The 17,396-nt window shown below is 38.9% G+C and overlaps 1 protein-coding gene across 1 annotated transcript in view; it reads left to right on the top strand.

The window, feature by feature from the left end:
- The window catches only part of LOC107724118 (glutamate receptor ionotropic, NMDA 2D-like), a 92,182-nt gene extending 78,881 nt beyond the window's left edge, over nucleotides 1–13,301 (top strand). The window contains exons 12-14 of the mRNA XM_016532916.1: nucleotides 6,475–6,662; nucleotides 7,972–8,204; nucleotides 9,655–13,301. Coding sequence (XP_016388402.1) covers nucleotides 6,475–6,662; nucleotides 7,972–8,204; nucleotides 9,655–12,681 — 3,448 coding nt within the window. The 3' untranslated portion in view covers nucleotides 12,682–13,301. The remainder of the gene's footprint in view (nucleotides 1–6,474; nucleotides 6,663–7,971; nucleotides 8,205–9,654) is intronic.
- Nucleotides 13,302–17,396: the final 4,095 nt, after the last annotated feature.

The raw sequence follows: 17,396 nt of genomic DNA, 5'->3' as shown, positions 1-17,396 counted from the left end.
GTGTTTTTGTTCGGGAGGTTTTGTACTCGTTCAGAAGATGTGTAATAGCGCCCCCTAGTGTATAACAGTGAAAACACGAAAAGCCGTAAAAACTCGTCTTTGGCGGGGAAGCGTTGTCTTCTAAAAGACGAGATAACTCGTCAATGGCGGGGAAAGAGTTAAAGGGATGCAGGTCTAATAATTCAGATGAAGCAGAGACAGATGCAATAGTATTATAAATATTCTCAATTTTACATGAGAAATATTTAAGAAAATCATTGCATTGCTCTGTGGTGAGGCAATTAACCTTAGTGATCGGTTGGATTAGATTATTAATTGTATTAAAGCTGCAGTCTGTAACTTTTTTTGGTTCGAGCATGCTGCCGCGTCATTGCGTCACATCTGTAAACATAAAGAAGTTGTCCTGGCTAGTAGGCTATATCACATGTGAGGATGCTGCAGGTGGCGGATCGTTTATAGCCTTTTCTCACAGCAGCTAGAATAATTACATTAATCACTTTGATGGCAGATTGTAATCCAGAAAGGATTGTGTTTATGAAACACATGTGAATTAAATTAAATTAGATTGCATTTTTAAATGTGCTTCTGATTATTACAGAAAGCCTGGGATTACACAAGATTTGTATTTTAAAGACAACCAGTTGTTTCCTCAGTTGGTCAGAACAAACGTGGCAGACTTGTTACTAACTTGTTCAGATGACAATATACGGTGAAAATTCTTATTTGGGTCATATATTCCAAGATGTTGGCTAGAATCTGTGATTGCGAAGTACAGCAAATATCCACACTGGTGCGGTGACTGAGTGCCACACATACTCCTCAAAACATTAGATTCATCCGCGCTGGAGCCGTGCCGGTGCACAACCCACGCAAGGAAGATAATTCCACAAACAGCTGCAATTGCAGGTTTTCAAACAGAGATGGTGACAAAGAGGCAAAATTTACGGACTGCAGCTTTAAACAAATCTCGTGGATTGGAAACCCCAGTACTAATAATCATTGAATAATATTCTGTTTTTGCAATTTTCAAAGAATTATGGTACTCAATCTGATGCTGTTCATACATAAGTTTGTGAACTGTTAGGCCAGATTTCCTATATTGTCGCTCCAATTGCCTACCAGCTGCCTTAAGCTCACGAAGCTCAGGCGTATACCATGGAGAAGACCTCTTAAAAGAAACAACACTTTTCTTCACGGGGACAAACTCATGACCATGAAGTTTGTTCCATTTTGGATAGTTTATCCAAAGTGATTTATAAATGAGGAACATCACAAGCAATTTGACATAACAGGGCAGTCTTTTTAAATGTACAGTGTAACTAGCATTCTTTTTTTTCTTTTTTTTTACCATTCATACTTTTATTCAGCAAGGATGCATTAAATCGATCCAAATGGAAGACTTTTACATTATTTCAAATGAATGCTTTTTTTAAAATAAATGCTTTTGGGCTTCCTATTCGTCAAAAAATGTAGGACGGTTTCCACAAAAATATTAACAACTGTTTTTAACGTTGATATTAATAGGAAATGTTTCTTGAGCAACAAATCAGTATATTAGAATGATTTTTGAGGGATCATGTGACACTGAAGACTGTAATGCTGATGTTGTTAACATTAACAATTTGAGAATAAAGTATAACAATAATAATAATTTGCATGGTTTGATGTGATATTAGCTAACCAATCTTTAGATTAAATCACCATTGGTAGCGAGATTTATTGTAATGCTTTTTTCATCAGTTGGTCAGAACAAACGTGGCAGACTTGTTACTAACTTGTTCAGATGACAATATACGGTGAAAATTCTTATTTGGGTCATATATTCCAAGATGTTGGCTAGAATCTGTGATTGCGAAGTACAGCAAATATCCACACTGGTGCGGTGACTGAGTGCCACACATACTCCTCAAAACATTAGATTCATCCGCGCTGGAGCCGTGCCGGTGCACAACCCACGCAAGGAAGATAATTCCACAAACAGCTGCAATTGCAGGTTTTCAAACAGAGATGGTGACAAAGAGGCAAAATTTACGGACTGCAGCTTTAAACAAATCTCGTGGATTGGAAACCCCAGTACTAATAATCATTGAATAATATTCTGTTTTTGCAATTTTCAAAGAATTATGGTACTCAATCTGATGCTGTTCATACATAAGTTTGTGAACTGTTAGGCTAGATTTCCTATATTGTCGCTCCAATTGCCTACCAGCTGCCTTAAGCTCACGAAGCTCAGGCGTATACCATGGAGAAGACCTCTTAAAAGAAACAACACTTTTCTTCACGGGGACAAACTCATGACCATGAAGTTTGTTCCATTTTGGATAGTTTATCCAAAGTGATTTATAAATGAGGAACATCACAAGCAATTTGACATAACAGGGCAGTCTTTTTAAATGTACAGTGTAACTAGCATTCTTTTTTTTCTTTTTTTTTACCATTCATACTTTTATTCAGCAAGGATGCATTAAATCGATCCAAATGGAAGACTTTTACATTATTTCAAATGAATGCTTTTTTTAAAATAAATGCTTTTGGGCTTCCTATTCGTCAAAAAATGTAGGACGGTTTCCACAAAAATATTAACAACTGTTTTTAACGTTGATATTAATAGGAAATGTTTCTTGAGCAACAAATCAGTATATTAGAATGATTTTTGAGGGATCATGTGACACTGAAGACTGGAGTATTGATGATGAAAATTTAGCTTTTGGAATAAAAATTCCATTACATGATTAAATTACATTTAAAAATATATTAAATTATAAAACAGTTACTTTAAATTGTGATATTTCACAATAATACTGTTTTATTGTATCATTATACTGTTTTTTTATCAAATAGATGCAGACTTAGTAAGCATAAGAGACTTCTTTCAAAAACATGGATATTACCTACAAATATTACCTAAATTTAATTTCATGTATTTTTCTGCTATAAATGTAATGTTTTTTTTTTTTACAATATATTTTGAAAATGTCCAATTGACTTACTCTGACTTATGTTAGCCATTCAAAACATTTGATCTTTTTTGTGTTGTAATCTTAGGTCAATGTCACTGTTCGGCTCTCTTGATTTAGTGAGGTGTTCTTTGCTTTTAGTAGTTCAAGTTAAATGCTGTCACACTAAATATGATCTTTGTTGTTTTTATGCCAGAAAAATACTGCACTAAATGCAAAAACAAATCATATAATTGGCTAGTTGTGTATTTAAAAGATTTTCTGGAAATGCAAATCTAGCCAGTAGTGTCATTACCTTTAATGTATTCATATAGAAGGCAAACAATGACACCTGCTTTATACTGTAGTAGCAGAATGTGTTTTTGTTAGTGCCACATTGTGACCCTCAGCCGTGGCAGCTTAGTGTAGACGCATGGCGGTATTATAGTTGTTCAGTCAAGCATAGTTTTCCTATGATGGCGCGTTTATGTGCCGAGCCAGTAGACACCACTGCATGATGCTGGTTTAGGAAACAAAACTTTTTAAAAAGTTTTGCCAGACTTTGTTATACAAAGAGCATTTGATGTCATTCCATTTTCATCCGTTAGCATTTAATCACAGAAACGAGCAATTCTGCACTTGTGTATTATTCATTCGCTGCTCTGCATCATAAGATGCCATGATTGTTCCAGAATTATTAAATTGCAATGTGGTGTCGCTAACACTGCCTCACTGCCCTCGGATATGTGTGCACGAGAGTGTGTGTGTCTGACTCCTATCTAAAGCTCAAGTCTCCGCGTTATGCATACAAAGGGCATGAATATGCATCCCATCACAAAAAAAGGTTATGTTTGCAGGCTAGAATGTGCAGTAATCACATTGTTCAGGCTTTCAGTGTTCAGGCTTAGCAATTGCTCGTGAAGATTTCATCTGTCATTCATAAGCACTTGGTTTGTGTAATAGTTGTAGCCTGCAGAGTAAGACTTTCGATTTCAAGCCGTGCAATGCAAGGCAGGCCCGCCGGCCCACAAGTCAACAAGTCAGGTCTCCAACTAGGTGCTAGCTGATTCTCAAAGGCACTTGTGTACCTCAATAGCCTACCTACTGCTTTTACTGCTTTCCTATTTCAGTCGGGTTGCACTGTGGGGCAGTGTGCTGTGCTATCAAACACCTGTCTGTGTGTGTTCTGTTCGTTTGGTTTCACCCTTACTGAAATGTGTGACTCATTTTCCCCCAAGGGCTCTGTTTTGTTGGATACAACACTTCTGACAAAAGCTGCCACCTTGAATGCTAATGTGGTGCTCGCTGGTCTTGGAGGACCAAGTTGAGCTTGTTAATAACCTCAAGGTGCGCTTAGCATGAGGTTGAAGAGTAGCCAGTAATAAGCTGTCAATTTGGGTTTTTGCTGAGAAGACGTTGGCATGTTACAAGGTGGGTGAAATATGATCAAAGAAAAGAGGCATACCGGTGCACCTGACTCTGATAAGGCACAAAGCTTCCTTGACTTCTGAAAAGCAACTTACTTTTATGTCTTTACTGTAAGAGACTCCCCTGCTGAATTATTTAGCACCGTGAATATGGAGTAATAAGATTAAAGTGGATTTTTACATTATTGGATTTTTGCATTTAAATGGCACGATTTTTGCCTGTTTTATCATGCAGCAGGTGAACATTTTCAGTCTGATTGCTTCGGAACGTAATCGCACGAAATGATCTATTCCGAGCATCACATTTCAAACTGTTACTCAACAATCTTCACCACGGAAGGAATGTGTATTTGTGATGGCACAGACGTCGCAGGAAACTTGCTGCTAGCCAATCCGGTCCCAATTAAATATATATATATATATATTTTTTTACATGGGGTTTATTTGAAGACCAGTGTCTGCACAAATTAGCCTTCCTATTATGTGCTGCTCATTTTAGCAAAGCGAGCAGCCAGACAATATCAGCGTTCTTTGGAGCTATTCTGCAAAGTGCTTGTGCGCATATATTATCACATTTATGGCAGAGAAACAAGTCGTGTCCCAGAAAACTCTTGAGGTATTTGATTATACACCTGCATATAAAAACAGAGTATGCCTGCATGAAGTCACTGTTTATTTGAGGCTTATTCATGCTAACCTAGTACCTTATAGTTTCATTTTCTTCACACTTTTTATAGTTTTATCACTGTATTTTTAATGTATAAATTTGAACATTCATTGTAATGTTAATTGAAGGAATAATGTGATAGCCAGTGTAGTGAAAAGACATATAAATGCTGTTACAGTTATTGAAATGGTTTCCAGTGCACCTGTCCATGAGAGTTTATGTTTTGAACATCCTCCAAAAACTTGATTTTAATGTTTTGATTTTAATTTCCTGCAGTGGATGTACAGTATCAAAAGTTTAGAGACAGTAATTATTTTAATGTTTTTGAAATGTATTTTATCTGAAGTATAACATTACTATTGTGAAATATAATCACAAATTAAAATAACTTCTCTATCTGAATATATTTTAGAATGTAATATATTCTTATGATGGCGAAGCTGAATTACTGCAGTCTTCAGTGTCACATGATCCTTCAGAAATCATTAACGCAGCTGTGATTCACACTCGAAATTCAGGACTTTTTTTGATATTTTATTTAGCAATTTTGTTTTGGGGGGTGGGGGGGATTTCTTCAGAAATCATTCTAATATGCTGATTTGGTGCTCAAGAAACATTTATTAATAATGATTAAAAAAATAATGAATAACTTCTCTATCTGAATATATTTTAGAATGTAATATATTCCTATGATGGCGAAGCTGAATTACTGCAGTCTTCAGTGTCACATGATCCTTCAGAAATCATTAACTCAGCTGTGATTCACACTTGAAATTCAGGACTTTTTTAATATTTTATTTAGCAATTTTGTTTTGGGGGGGGGGGGATTTCTTCAGAAATCATTCTAATATGCTGATTTGGTGCTCAAGAAACATTTATTAATAATGAATAAAAAAATAATGAATAAAAAGTCCAAAAGAACCGCATTTATTTGAATTTCTTTTTTTCCTTTTTTTTTTTTTTGGAACAAAGACCCCAAAGTTTTAAACAGTAGTGGAGATTTTTCTGGTTATTCTCTGCTCTGAAATATTACATTGGCTCTTTTTGAGTGAAACTCTATCAAATTATTTTAAAAAAATCTTTACACAGGAATCCAACTGGAAAACCCATAGAAAGGTAATGGAAAAATCATGGAAATTCAGTGGTTTTTTAAGGCAGTTGCCAGCAGCAACAAAGAACTTTTTGAGAGGGAATAAAAATACCAAGTCCTAAAAAGAATTTTCTGTGCTGTTAAGCCAACAAATGCATGGTGTAGAACTGGAGTGGGTGCTTAACTGGCTTCACTGATTACCCGTTACACACTATTTAGCTTAGAAATAGGATTTCCCTGAAGATCATCAATGTTTTCGTCTTTACATGTAACAATCAATAAAATTATAATTGGTCTCGTAAAGCAATTTTGTTTCCCATGCCTTTGTTTCCCATTTCCTTTTTGTCTCTGCAGGAAACTGGATGCATTCATATATGATGCGGCTGTCCTGAACTACATGGCTCGTAAGGACGAGGGCTGCAAAGTAATGACCATCGGCTCTGGCAAAGTGTTCGCTACAACAGGGTATGGCATTGCCTTACACAAAAACTCCCGCTGGAAGCGGCCGCTAGACCTCGCCCTCCTGCAGCTAGTTGGAGACGGTAAGAGAATGAAATACCTAGATACACCCCAGGTCCCACATTTAACAACACGTTAACCCCTTGATAATGGTGGTTGGTTGTTTGTTTGTGGAGTTGTAAGCCCTGATTTTCACTATGACAAACAAACATTCCTACTGTTTTGTTTACATAGTGACGGAGCGGAATTTTTGGGAAATTAAACCTTTTTAAGTGTTGTTACACTTGTTATTCTGATTCTCTGAGGTACTTCCCCCTTTCTCCATCTCGCATGCACACACATTCACATGTTTTTCTCTCGCATTACTTGTTTTTCTTTGATCAGACTCGATGATGAGAAACCTAGTGAGTTGCCCCATAATGATTAAAGAATAAATGTGAAAGGGAGCTGGAAGAGTCTCACTGAAATATGATAAATGCTATTAGAAAGAATGTCACAGCAAATGAACACAATTATGAATAGCCATAGGGTCACTCCAGTAAACAGTGCAGTAGTCGAACGCCTCGATTTTTAATTTCGACGCATTCCAATTTGGATTGAAATTCTCAGGGCTGATTTTTGCTTGTTTGAATAAATAAATATAATGAAAAATATTAGGATTTCAGTTCCTGTGATTGAATTTTCCATTACCTAAGCCATAGTTCAAGGCCATATTGTCATAAATTGAAATGTAATTAACCTGCGGGTCAATGCAGTTTTGTTTTTATTCTTTGTTTCATATGAAAAGAGGATTTAGACTTGACTCTCTCCATCCTTCGTAGTGAAGGAATAATCCTCGATATAAAGCCGGCATCTAAATGCATATGTCGTTTTTTCTGCCAGAAACATGCACTTTTCATGCCTTTATTTTTTCCACAGTGACATTTTCACTCTGATAAATACACTAATGGCTATTGTTGGGAGGTAGGCTCATCAGTCTAGTGCTTTCATCTCCAAACTACTCTGGGCCTGTCTTATCACAAGAGCCTCGAAACCAGGCCATTTCAGACCTCCATCAAAGCTGTTATTATCCTCCAGCCTCTCTTTCTCTGCTTCTCTCGTTCTTCTTCCTTGCCTTTCATGATTCTTTTCCTCTGTTTTTTCTTTTCCATTTTCACCTTTTTGTGAACAGTGTAATAATAACCGAAGCTAAACCAAGATCTCCACTGTCTGGAGATTTGAATTAAAGACTCACTTTTCCCAACAGTAGAATCTAGTGTTCTTTTGCTTTCTTTAGCCTTTCTTTTTCATTCTCTCCCTTCTGTCCATCTGTCTTGTCCCCTATTTGTAGGCCTGCTTATCTTTCATGCTGCTTATCTCCTGTCATTGTGCTCATATTTTCCTTCTTTTTAGATGAGATTGACATGCTTGAACGACTCTGGCTGTCTGGGATCTGTCATAATGATAAGATTGAGGTGATGAGTTCCAAACTGGACATAGACAATATGGCAGGAGTCTTCTATATGCTTCTAGTTGCCATGGGCCTAAGTCTGCTGGTGTTTGCATGGGAGCATCTCGTCTATTGGAAGCTCCGCCACTGTTTGGGCCACTCTGGAGGACTGGACTTCCTGCTGGCTTTCAGTCGGGTGAGTGACCCACATGAAATCCATTATAATAAAAATAGCAGGGCTGTCAGTTTTTTTTTTTGTGTTAAACGTTAATCCATTCAGTTCATGTTTAAGGAAAGAAAACAAAATAATATATGTAATTATTGTTCTTCAGTTTGTGTTAATGGCACTCAGAATACATGTACTCCCCCTTACCACCACCATTGACCCACAATCCTCCGCTGGTGATTGCATTAACATTTTTATGAATGACTGCGTTCCACTTGTGGATGATGTTTCACTTTTTGAGCCTCGATGATAATTAAATTTCATTATATAAAGGCTGCAAATGACTTTACCATTGTTAAACGTCCCATCTGGGTTTGATTTATAAATAAATAATCTGTAGAATAATGGTTTTCAGTGGTCATTTAGGCCACTGATAAACGGGAGCTCCCGTAGGGAAATTTGTGCATGCGTGTGAGAGAGACTTGCGCTTTGGCTCCAAACGGTTTTGGTCAGTTCTGAAAGCTTCCCATTCATTTTTAGAAATCACACAAAACAGATCTAATTTAAGATCAGATTGAATAAATGTGTTATTCACACTTAAAAAACATTTAATTATTCACAAGCATTAACGTTAATTTTCACAGCCCTTATAAATATACTCATTTTAGGAATATTTCTTATGAAACTCTGCTGCAATTTGAGAGAAGGTGATAAAATACATTGAAGAACAATAATTGTGCCATAATGATCATTTCATTCCAGCTCTGTAAACTGAAATTTAAAATTTAAAAAGCCCAGGAAATGTAAAAATAAACCTAAGAAACAAAACTGGAATTATTTAAATGTATTTGCAAGTAAAAGGAAAGATTACCCTTTTTGCAATTCTTGTTATTTGCAGCAAGAACAAAGACTGACACCCAGTAATCTCTTGCAATCAGGCGTTAAATCCTTAGAAGGGGACTTTGCAGCACACTCCTTTAATTCCTGTCATTTCTCAAATGTGATGGCACATCCAGCATTCCCACTGCACACACAGAAGGATTTTATGAAAGCCCATAACTTCTCTCATAGTAATGAATAGGGGAGGAAGGGGGTGACAGAAGATGGGTCATTTATTCATTCTGTATTATCACTATCCGTCTTTGCTTACATTGTGAAAAGAATGTGAAGAACCTTAAATCCCCCTTGCAAGCAACCAGACTTTCTATGAGAGAATTGTAAGCCAATTAGGTTAGATGGGACACTCAAACAGTGAGGTCAGCATTGCCATTACCCCAGAGAAAGGTTAGCTGAGCTTACAATGTGTACTCTTGCATCATCAAAGCACTGGGAGCTTTACAATTTCATTATTATGGTAATGTTTCTCCTCTTTACCGAGACACTTTCCAAGCACTTAAATCGGTTTGTATGTCACCAAGGGGAATATTATGATATCCTGAACTGTTTGCTAAATAAATCTTTTGCTTATTATCTCTTACAGGGAATGTACAGCTGCTGCAATTTTGAGGATGAAACAGCTCCTGGAGGTTCCCAAAGCACACTTCCTCAATATCATCATGTCTCCACAGTTCCTCCTCCTCCACCGCCTCATGTGATCTCTACAGCCGTGGCCAATCCCCCCATCGCTATGGCACAACAACACCAGCAGCCGCAACAACAGAAGCAACACCACCAGCAGCCACCAGTATACAATGCTCTTCTTCCTGGCTCCCCTCCTTCAGTTGGACATTCTGGAATGCCTCTAGGCCCGTCAAACAGTCCCAATCTTGGAGCACCCATGCCTTGCTCTACATTTCTACCACGGCATGATCGTCGATTAGCTGTGGTGGATCGGTGGACACGTCCAAAGGTTGGTCCTGAGAAGCTTGGCGGTGTGAGCAGTGGGATTACAGACTTAACACAATTCCAAGGCATGCCCCCTCACTGGGGTGCAGGAATAAGTGGAGGAGAGGGGGGTCTGGATGAGTACAAGAGATACTATGGGCCAATTGATCCAGAAGGCTTAGGGGTCTCTGCCGAACCTCAAAACATAGGCGCCCAAACTCCAAAAACGAAGCATCGTGGGACGAAATCCTCTGGAAACCCATGGTTACCTCCTAAAGGTCAAGCTTCCGGACACTTACCAGTTAACCATGGTTTGCCACATCCCTCTCCACCTCAGCAATCTATCTGGAGGAGAAGCAGCTTCTCAAAAAGGAAGGGCTCAGGTGGGCCACTCTACGAAAACATCCTTCCACTCGGAAGGAGAGGTGGTGGCAGATATGGAATGAGGGATGGCAGTGGGAGAAGAGGACGTCGTCCTCCTCCCCTTCCTCTGCCTATACCTGTGCCCCTCTCTTCCCCAACACAGACTCCGCCCTCACCTTCTCCATCTATACGCTACACATCCACTTCGTCCAGCAGCTCCAGCACCTCCAGTTCATCCTCTTCTTCAGAATCAGTCTCCCGATCCAATTCTCCTTCATCTTCATCATCGTACACATCATCCCAGAGCTTTAGATACAGAGCAGATGTACGAGATGTGTATGAGGACTATGACACAGATGAGCTTACGGAGGAGTCGAGCTTGCTTTTGGGGAGGAGAAAAAGTCGTTCACGTATGTCCTCTCGATCCCTGCCCAGCAGTCCTCCACCACCACCTATACCACCCCGCAAACCTTGCGGACAGAGGGCGCATGTGAGAGACAGAGCAGGCAGCCAGATTGCACAGCTTCAAGAGTGGTGGGCCTCTTGGGGAGAGAAAGAAAAGGCTAGAAGAGCAGCTGGAGATAGAGATGTTAAGGAGGAGAAACGACATCATAAAGAAAGAGAAAGAGAGAGAAAGAGGAGGAAGAAGGGTAGAAAGAAAAAGAAGAGAGAAGAGCGTGAAAGAGAAAGGGAACGTAAAAGACGTAAGGTGAAAAAGAAAAAGAAAAAAGAGGAGAAGTCAAGAAGAAGGGAGAGGGAAAAACGATCTGAACAAGAGGAGGTAGATATGGACAGGAAAGAAGTCTTTGAAAAAGGTATAGGACAGGAATACTCTTCTTATCCTGCTCCGAGGCGAAGCTCTTTCCGAAAAAAGAGCGAAAGCTCTACAAGGAGTTATGAGTGGGATATTATCAGAGATGCAGTTAAGAGAGATAGGGATGATCAAGGTGGAGAAGATGAAGAAGGCAGTAGAGGAAAGGAAAGGCATCAGAGAAGCCCAAAATCACAACGCCACTCCAGGCCAAGGTCCAACAACAAGCATTTTTCTAGCTCAAACAAACCTTCTTCAACCGTCAAATTTTGGAGTAGTGGGAACCCAACTTCTGATTCTCCATCGTCTTTTGTACCCTTGCTTCCCATATCTAAAAGACGAAAGTCTGTAGGAGCTGAGAGAGACGAGCGAGGAAGAGGTGAAGAGAGTCGGCCCCTTTTGGGAAAAAACAAGAGAGTTAAGCCTTGCTCGAGAGAAGGCCTGTCATTTCACGAATGGGATTCAGAGGAAGAAGGAGATGAGGAGTCTGAAGTGGAAAGAAGCAGGCCAGAAGAACAGGGGCGACGACGAGAAAGCAGAGGAATGGACTCTGAATCCGAAAGGGACAGAGAAAAAACTGTTGAGATATACACAGATGATGAGGGTTCCTCAGGAGAGTTTGGTAAGTTTGAGAGATATTGGGAGGGTCACGAAGGAAGGGCAGTTGGAGGCATTGGAGGAGGAGGATGGTTCTTTGGCACCTACCCTGCCAGAGAAAGAGGAGGCAGTATAAACAGTAGAGATGACTCCTTTTTGGGGTGGGGTGGTGGAGAAAGTGGCCTGGTTTTCGGAGCGGGAACAGGGTGGGGATCAGGAGGCTTAGGTTCAAACAAATGGCCTCCAACTCCATTGACTCCGCCACCTCCTCGAAGATACTGGTCTGTTGATAAATTACCAGTGAAGACTGAAAAGAAAACTAAAAGCAGGTCTCAAGAGAAGAGCCGCGCCCACACATCCTGTTCCTGCCAGTCACCCCATCACTCTGCCAGCACTCACTCCAAATGGAATCAGGTGACTTCTAGGAGTCAGGAGGAGCTCATCCCCCACTGCCACAGTTTCAGCAGCAGCGTAAGACCCAAACGGCAATCATCCAAACCGGATCGGGCTCAGAGCCAGGCAAAATCTGGAAGCCAATCCAGTCTCAGTGCACAAAGACCACAGCGCTCAGACCGGTCCCGACAACCACCATCCCCTCCTCAGAGTCTACCACCATCTTTACCCCCTCCAATGGTCCCTGCACTCCCAGCCCCACCCTCTTCCTCTCACCATATACATATACCTCCACCTACCTCCTCTTCATCAGTTTCCTCCCATTCGGTTGTCTCATCTACTCCTGGTGCCCCACAGCCCTCCTCTTTGTCCTCCTCTAGTGCTAAGCTCCAGTACCAGAAACTGCGATCTGTTCCCCAACCTCAGCGGTATCAATCCCCACATCTTCCCCTCAAAACCAAGAGCCTGTGCTCTCGTCGAGGCTCTGCCCACTTCTCCAGTGTGGAGAGCGAGGTCTGAGGAACATAATTAAATGAGGAACATCAGCAAGTAGCCCCTAGGGGCGATCGAATCACCTGCTCATGCCACAAACTGTTAACTGTTCATAGCAGTAGAGTTGGGTTGTTTTCGCTGGCACCCATCTCTTGCACAAAGCTCTAATGCTCAGAGACAAACCTGGATTGGGATGCCACATAAATTGCAGCCCTTTCTCTTTACTTGTGTAAGAATGGAATACTGTTATGCTGACAAATCTTGTCGACGTTAGCGAGGCTGTTTGTATGGGATTGGCTGTGCTTTTCTTACTTCTTGGGGGCTTTAAAGTGGAGCGTCAATAATGTGGGTAAATGTGATTTTTCTTGGGAGTGTTTTGCTGCTCGATGGCTCAAGAACGATTTTTCGAAGGGGGATTCTGAGGTCAAAATACGAAGCCCTAACGCCCCATACCCATCTCTTTTTTTTTTTTTCTCCTGCTCTCAGAGCTCTGAATCACAATGTAATTGTTGTGTATATTTGTTCAAAATATCTCAAGGGAAGCATTCACAAAGGAAAGTAGCAAACCATTTTTCTTGACCTCCACCTTCCGCAAACTGATATCTAGCATTCTGTGTGTTGTTGTAAGTGTTTGTATTCCTAGCAACAGGGTAAGTTAGCCATGACTGATCACATATTGGCTTACTGAAGCTGAATGCCAAACTAAAAGTGGAGCTGATGTACAGTCCTGTTCTGTTGAAACCATTTCACAGGTCCTCATGTTTCATTCTCGTCCCTTGAGCAATACATAATTAACTACAAACAACATACAATACATATATTTTATATTTAAAAGTTATTTTATTATATATAATATATATGTTTTGTGATCTGGTTTAAAACAGCTGTGTTGAGTTATTAAAAGAATATAAGCACTGTGCTGTATTACCGTAGGGCACATGCAATGTTTCAACTACCTATAATCGGTGGCAGCCCTTCCCCTCTCGACTGAATGTACATGTTGCCATGACAACACAGTGTGCTGCAACCAAGACACTTTTAAGATCGTAGCTTTCTCGGGGGAGACCTTCTCATCGGAGCCAGTTAGGGTAGCTTTGAACGCTGATGTTGAGAGTGCCAGGATGACAGGCTAGCCATACTGCAGCACTGTACTCGCTAATCGAGATGTCAGTGAGTGATGAAAGACATGTCATCATTCAGAGAGTGATAAGCGAAGGAGAGCACTGTTTACAGTTTAACACTGTGTTTTTACACCTTTTTTTACAAGCTGCTCTGCTCTGCCATTTATTAGCTTCGGACACGATACTCATACTTGCTTAGCAAGTTTGCTTAAGCTGTACAAGTAGTAGCAACAATAAACTGGTCAAATGAGAGCAAAATAGAGTTGCAGTTTAAAAAAAAAAAAGAAAGCCAGATCAAGTTTTACTTTGAGGAACTTTGAGGAAAAGACTGAATAGCAAACCAGTCAGGTAGATCTTTTGTTTAATTTAGCTTTTACCATTAGCCAAAAGCTAGCATCTTTATTGTGATCGCTATAATTGACTGTGAATATTGCTAAGGGCAATGCATGTTGGCAGCAGGTCTGAGTCAACTATGTTTCATTTTATTTATTTTGTTTATACACTATTTAAAGTGTCATTGTCTTTCAGAGTTTCTTTTGTTTCATATTACTGGATTTTGTAATTTTGTTGTCTTGACAAAGCTATAGCATACTATAACTACAAAAAATCCCAACACCTTTCTGAAGTAAACGGAGGATGTTCATGCTACATCCATCCAATCTTTCAGGCTGTTCTGACCAGTGCTGGGGGTAACACATTACAAGTAATGCAAGTCATGTTATCAGATTACTTTTCCAAGTAAGTAGTAAAGTAACGCATTACTTTCAAATGTACAAGAAAATATCTGACTTACTAAGTAACGCAAGGTACTTTGTTTCCCTATTTATTCACTGACACCTCTCCTGTCCTGTGTTGAGAGAAATTAGGAGTGAGGTACAGGACAGAGGCACTTCCTTCAGCCTGAGGCTTAATAATTTCACTCTTAGTGCGAAAGGGCTATTACAGTTGCCAAAAATCTCCCCCCCCCCAGGATATTCTAAAAATTGACCAAAATTAAATAAGTATATCCTGTATATGTTTATGTATAGATCTTTTAAGCATTCAAACTGAAGTTTATTTGAAACTTTCAGGCAGGGCTTTGTCAAGCCAGCAGCAAAGTTTGACTAATTACAATTTGGTTTGAAGCATTGTATGTTGTTATTTACATATGTATGAATTTATTTAAGTGCATATTTGACACAGAGCCACGCACAGTCCAACAGGCTAATTGTTTTTTTTTTGTGTGTGTGTGTGTGTGTGCTTGTAACTGCATCTGAGCCATATTAAGCTTATTTGTTGTATGCTGAGCTTTTTACAAGTAGTACTAATTAATTGGGGTATATTTCGTTGTCAATGGGCTAAACAGTAATGTCAAGAGACTTTGGAGTACTAGAAACATAATGGGTGATGATTTTTATTTTTTTTAAACACTGATGACTTCTGTTTGGTGAAATCGGGAGGGCAGTTACACAAATCTTGTCAATTCTGACCAGAATCATAACACTGCCTCACTGTCACAGAGTAATTTGACATTAACATTTAGAATATTTGGCAGCTTATGTATGTATATCCTTTTGACTCCAACTTTGTTGTGTAATATGTGTCTGGATTACTTTATATATAGATGTACCTCATATATGTGTTTGTGACGTTTAGATAGCAATAGAGAAATAGCTGTTCAGCAAAGCAGTATAGCTGAAGACGAGTATTGTTTTTAAACATTTCTCTCGGCAGACTTGATAATTAGGATGTTTCATGTATTAGCTGTGAAAAATAATTTGGAATTCTCTTTCCATTCCATTGTGCACATTAAAGTCAGTAGACAGCTTTGATAAAACATTTGGGCTGAAACGGCAAGGACCTTAAGATAATGTCTTTTTTCTTTTCATTTTCAAAGGATAAAATATCAGGCATATTGCACAAGTTTTAGTAGGAACCGCCGCCACCAAGAATCTTAAAATGGCCTTTCTCTAGACATGTGTCTTGTTGTGTAGATAGTGTCTTTGATGGTAAATGTTTCGTTTGTTTGTTCGTTTATTTGTTTATTACTCTAAGAATAAGTCTCTTATCGAAGCAGCAGCATATAAATATATACATATAGATATAAATTATATATTTCAACAAATAACATGCATATATATACATATATAATGTTTATCTACTAAATTTATTATCTTTGAATTGGTCTTCTTTTGTCTCTTTGTCATCTCTCGTCTCATAACAGCTGACATCAGAGACCAGTTTTCAACTGTGTTTTTATGAATAACATGGCCGACCATCGACTACGATGAATTTATGTTGCGAATAACCAACGCTGTGATTGAGGTGTGTATGTGTACTTTTTGGGACGTGGTGATGCACAGCTGTAGGCTCCACACTAGGATCACTATGAGTGTAGCAAATGGATTTGACCTCACTACGTCAAAACCTTTGCAGTCTCCACATGTGTCACACAGGTCCGGCTTTGGAAGCGGTGTGTGTGTGCGCTCTGTATGTGCCAAGCTGCAGTGTGTTATGCTGAAAACACATTTGAACACATGCGATGCTGCTCTGTAATACTTTATGATAATGTAGCTGAGCAGAGCCAGTTATGTTTTATGCCACTCTGTGCCAGGACGGTAGTGCCCCCCCGGTACCACTGTGTTAGGTTCTTGTGCCATACTCTTCTCAGTAGGGGAGCCTCACAGGGGGGCCACTCGCTGAGCCGCTCGACCATGGGAGACTATACTATGCTGTGCTGCGAGCAGAACAGAATAAAAGACTTTTAATACAACGGCGTTTGGTCTGTTTTGTTGTTTTCACCGTGTGTTCGACAGAGAATGTTTGTGATTGACAGCAAATGCGGTGAATAATTGTGTAAGTCTTTGTTTTCTAGGTTTCTGGGGAGAGAGGACATGAAAAGAAAGAGTGAAAAGCCTTTTGAAACCGCTGGTGAGGACACCTACGTTTTACCTTGATTAATGCAGAGAATTTTAAAGAAGTTTTAATAGAGTTGGGTAGAGCCCTTTTATATTGCTGTAAATCACAAATGAGAGCTCGTTAATATATCAGATGTTTCTTCTAGACGGGGCCAACACTTTTCATCAAATTCTTCATATACAAAATTGTCTGAGCTCTTTAACAATGCTATACATACTTTAATGTTTAGTGTTATTTTAATGTTTATGTATTATAGTATTTATTAATGTTTGAAATTTTTTATTTTATTTTGTATTTTCAGTTTTCATTTTATTTTTTTGTTTCTTATTATTTCTTATTTTTCTTTTATATATATGTGTATGTGTGTTTATGTAGTAAGTATAGTATTTATAATTATATTTATTTTATACTTTAAATACTTTATATTTAAAGTAATTTAATTAACAAAATGCATTGTTTTGTCATTTTAGTTTTCTAATTTTAGTTTTAGTCATTTTATGTAGCCTACTTTTGTCATTTTGTAATAATAATTCTAATTTTATATAATTCGGTTCAGCTGTATTTAACTAATAACAGTAGGTTTACTTTATTAATACTTAAACTTAAACGTGTTTCTGTTAAATATCAAGGACACATTTAAATTTTGTAGGTTTTTAGAAGTTTAAGTTTTTCATCTAATATTTACATTTTATTTTAGCTTTATTAAATAACCTTTTTTTAAAA

This window comes from Sinocyclocheilus rhinocerous, unplaced genomic scaffold (assembly GCF_001515625.1).
Source record: "Sinocyclocheilus rhinocerous isolate Xijiao unplaced genomic scaffold, SAMN03320098_v1.1 scaffold335, whole genome shotgun sequence".
Taxonomy (NCBI): domain Eukaryota; kingdom Metazoa; phylum Chordata; class Actinopteri; order Cypriniformes; family Cyprinidae; genus Sinocyclocheilus; species Sinocyclocheilus rhinocerous.
Note: the sequence above shows the minus strand (reverse complement) of the source record. Positions and strands in the feature narration are given on the sequence as shown.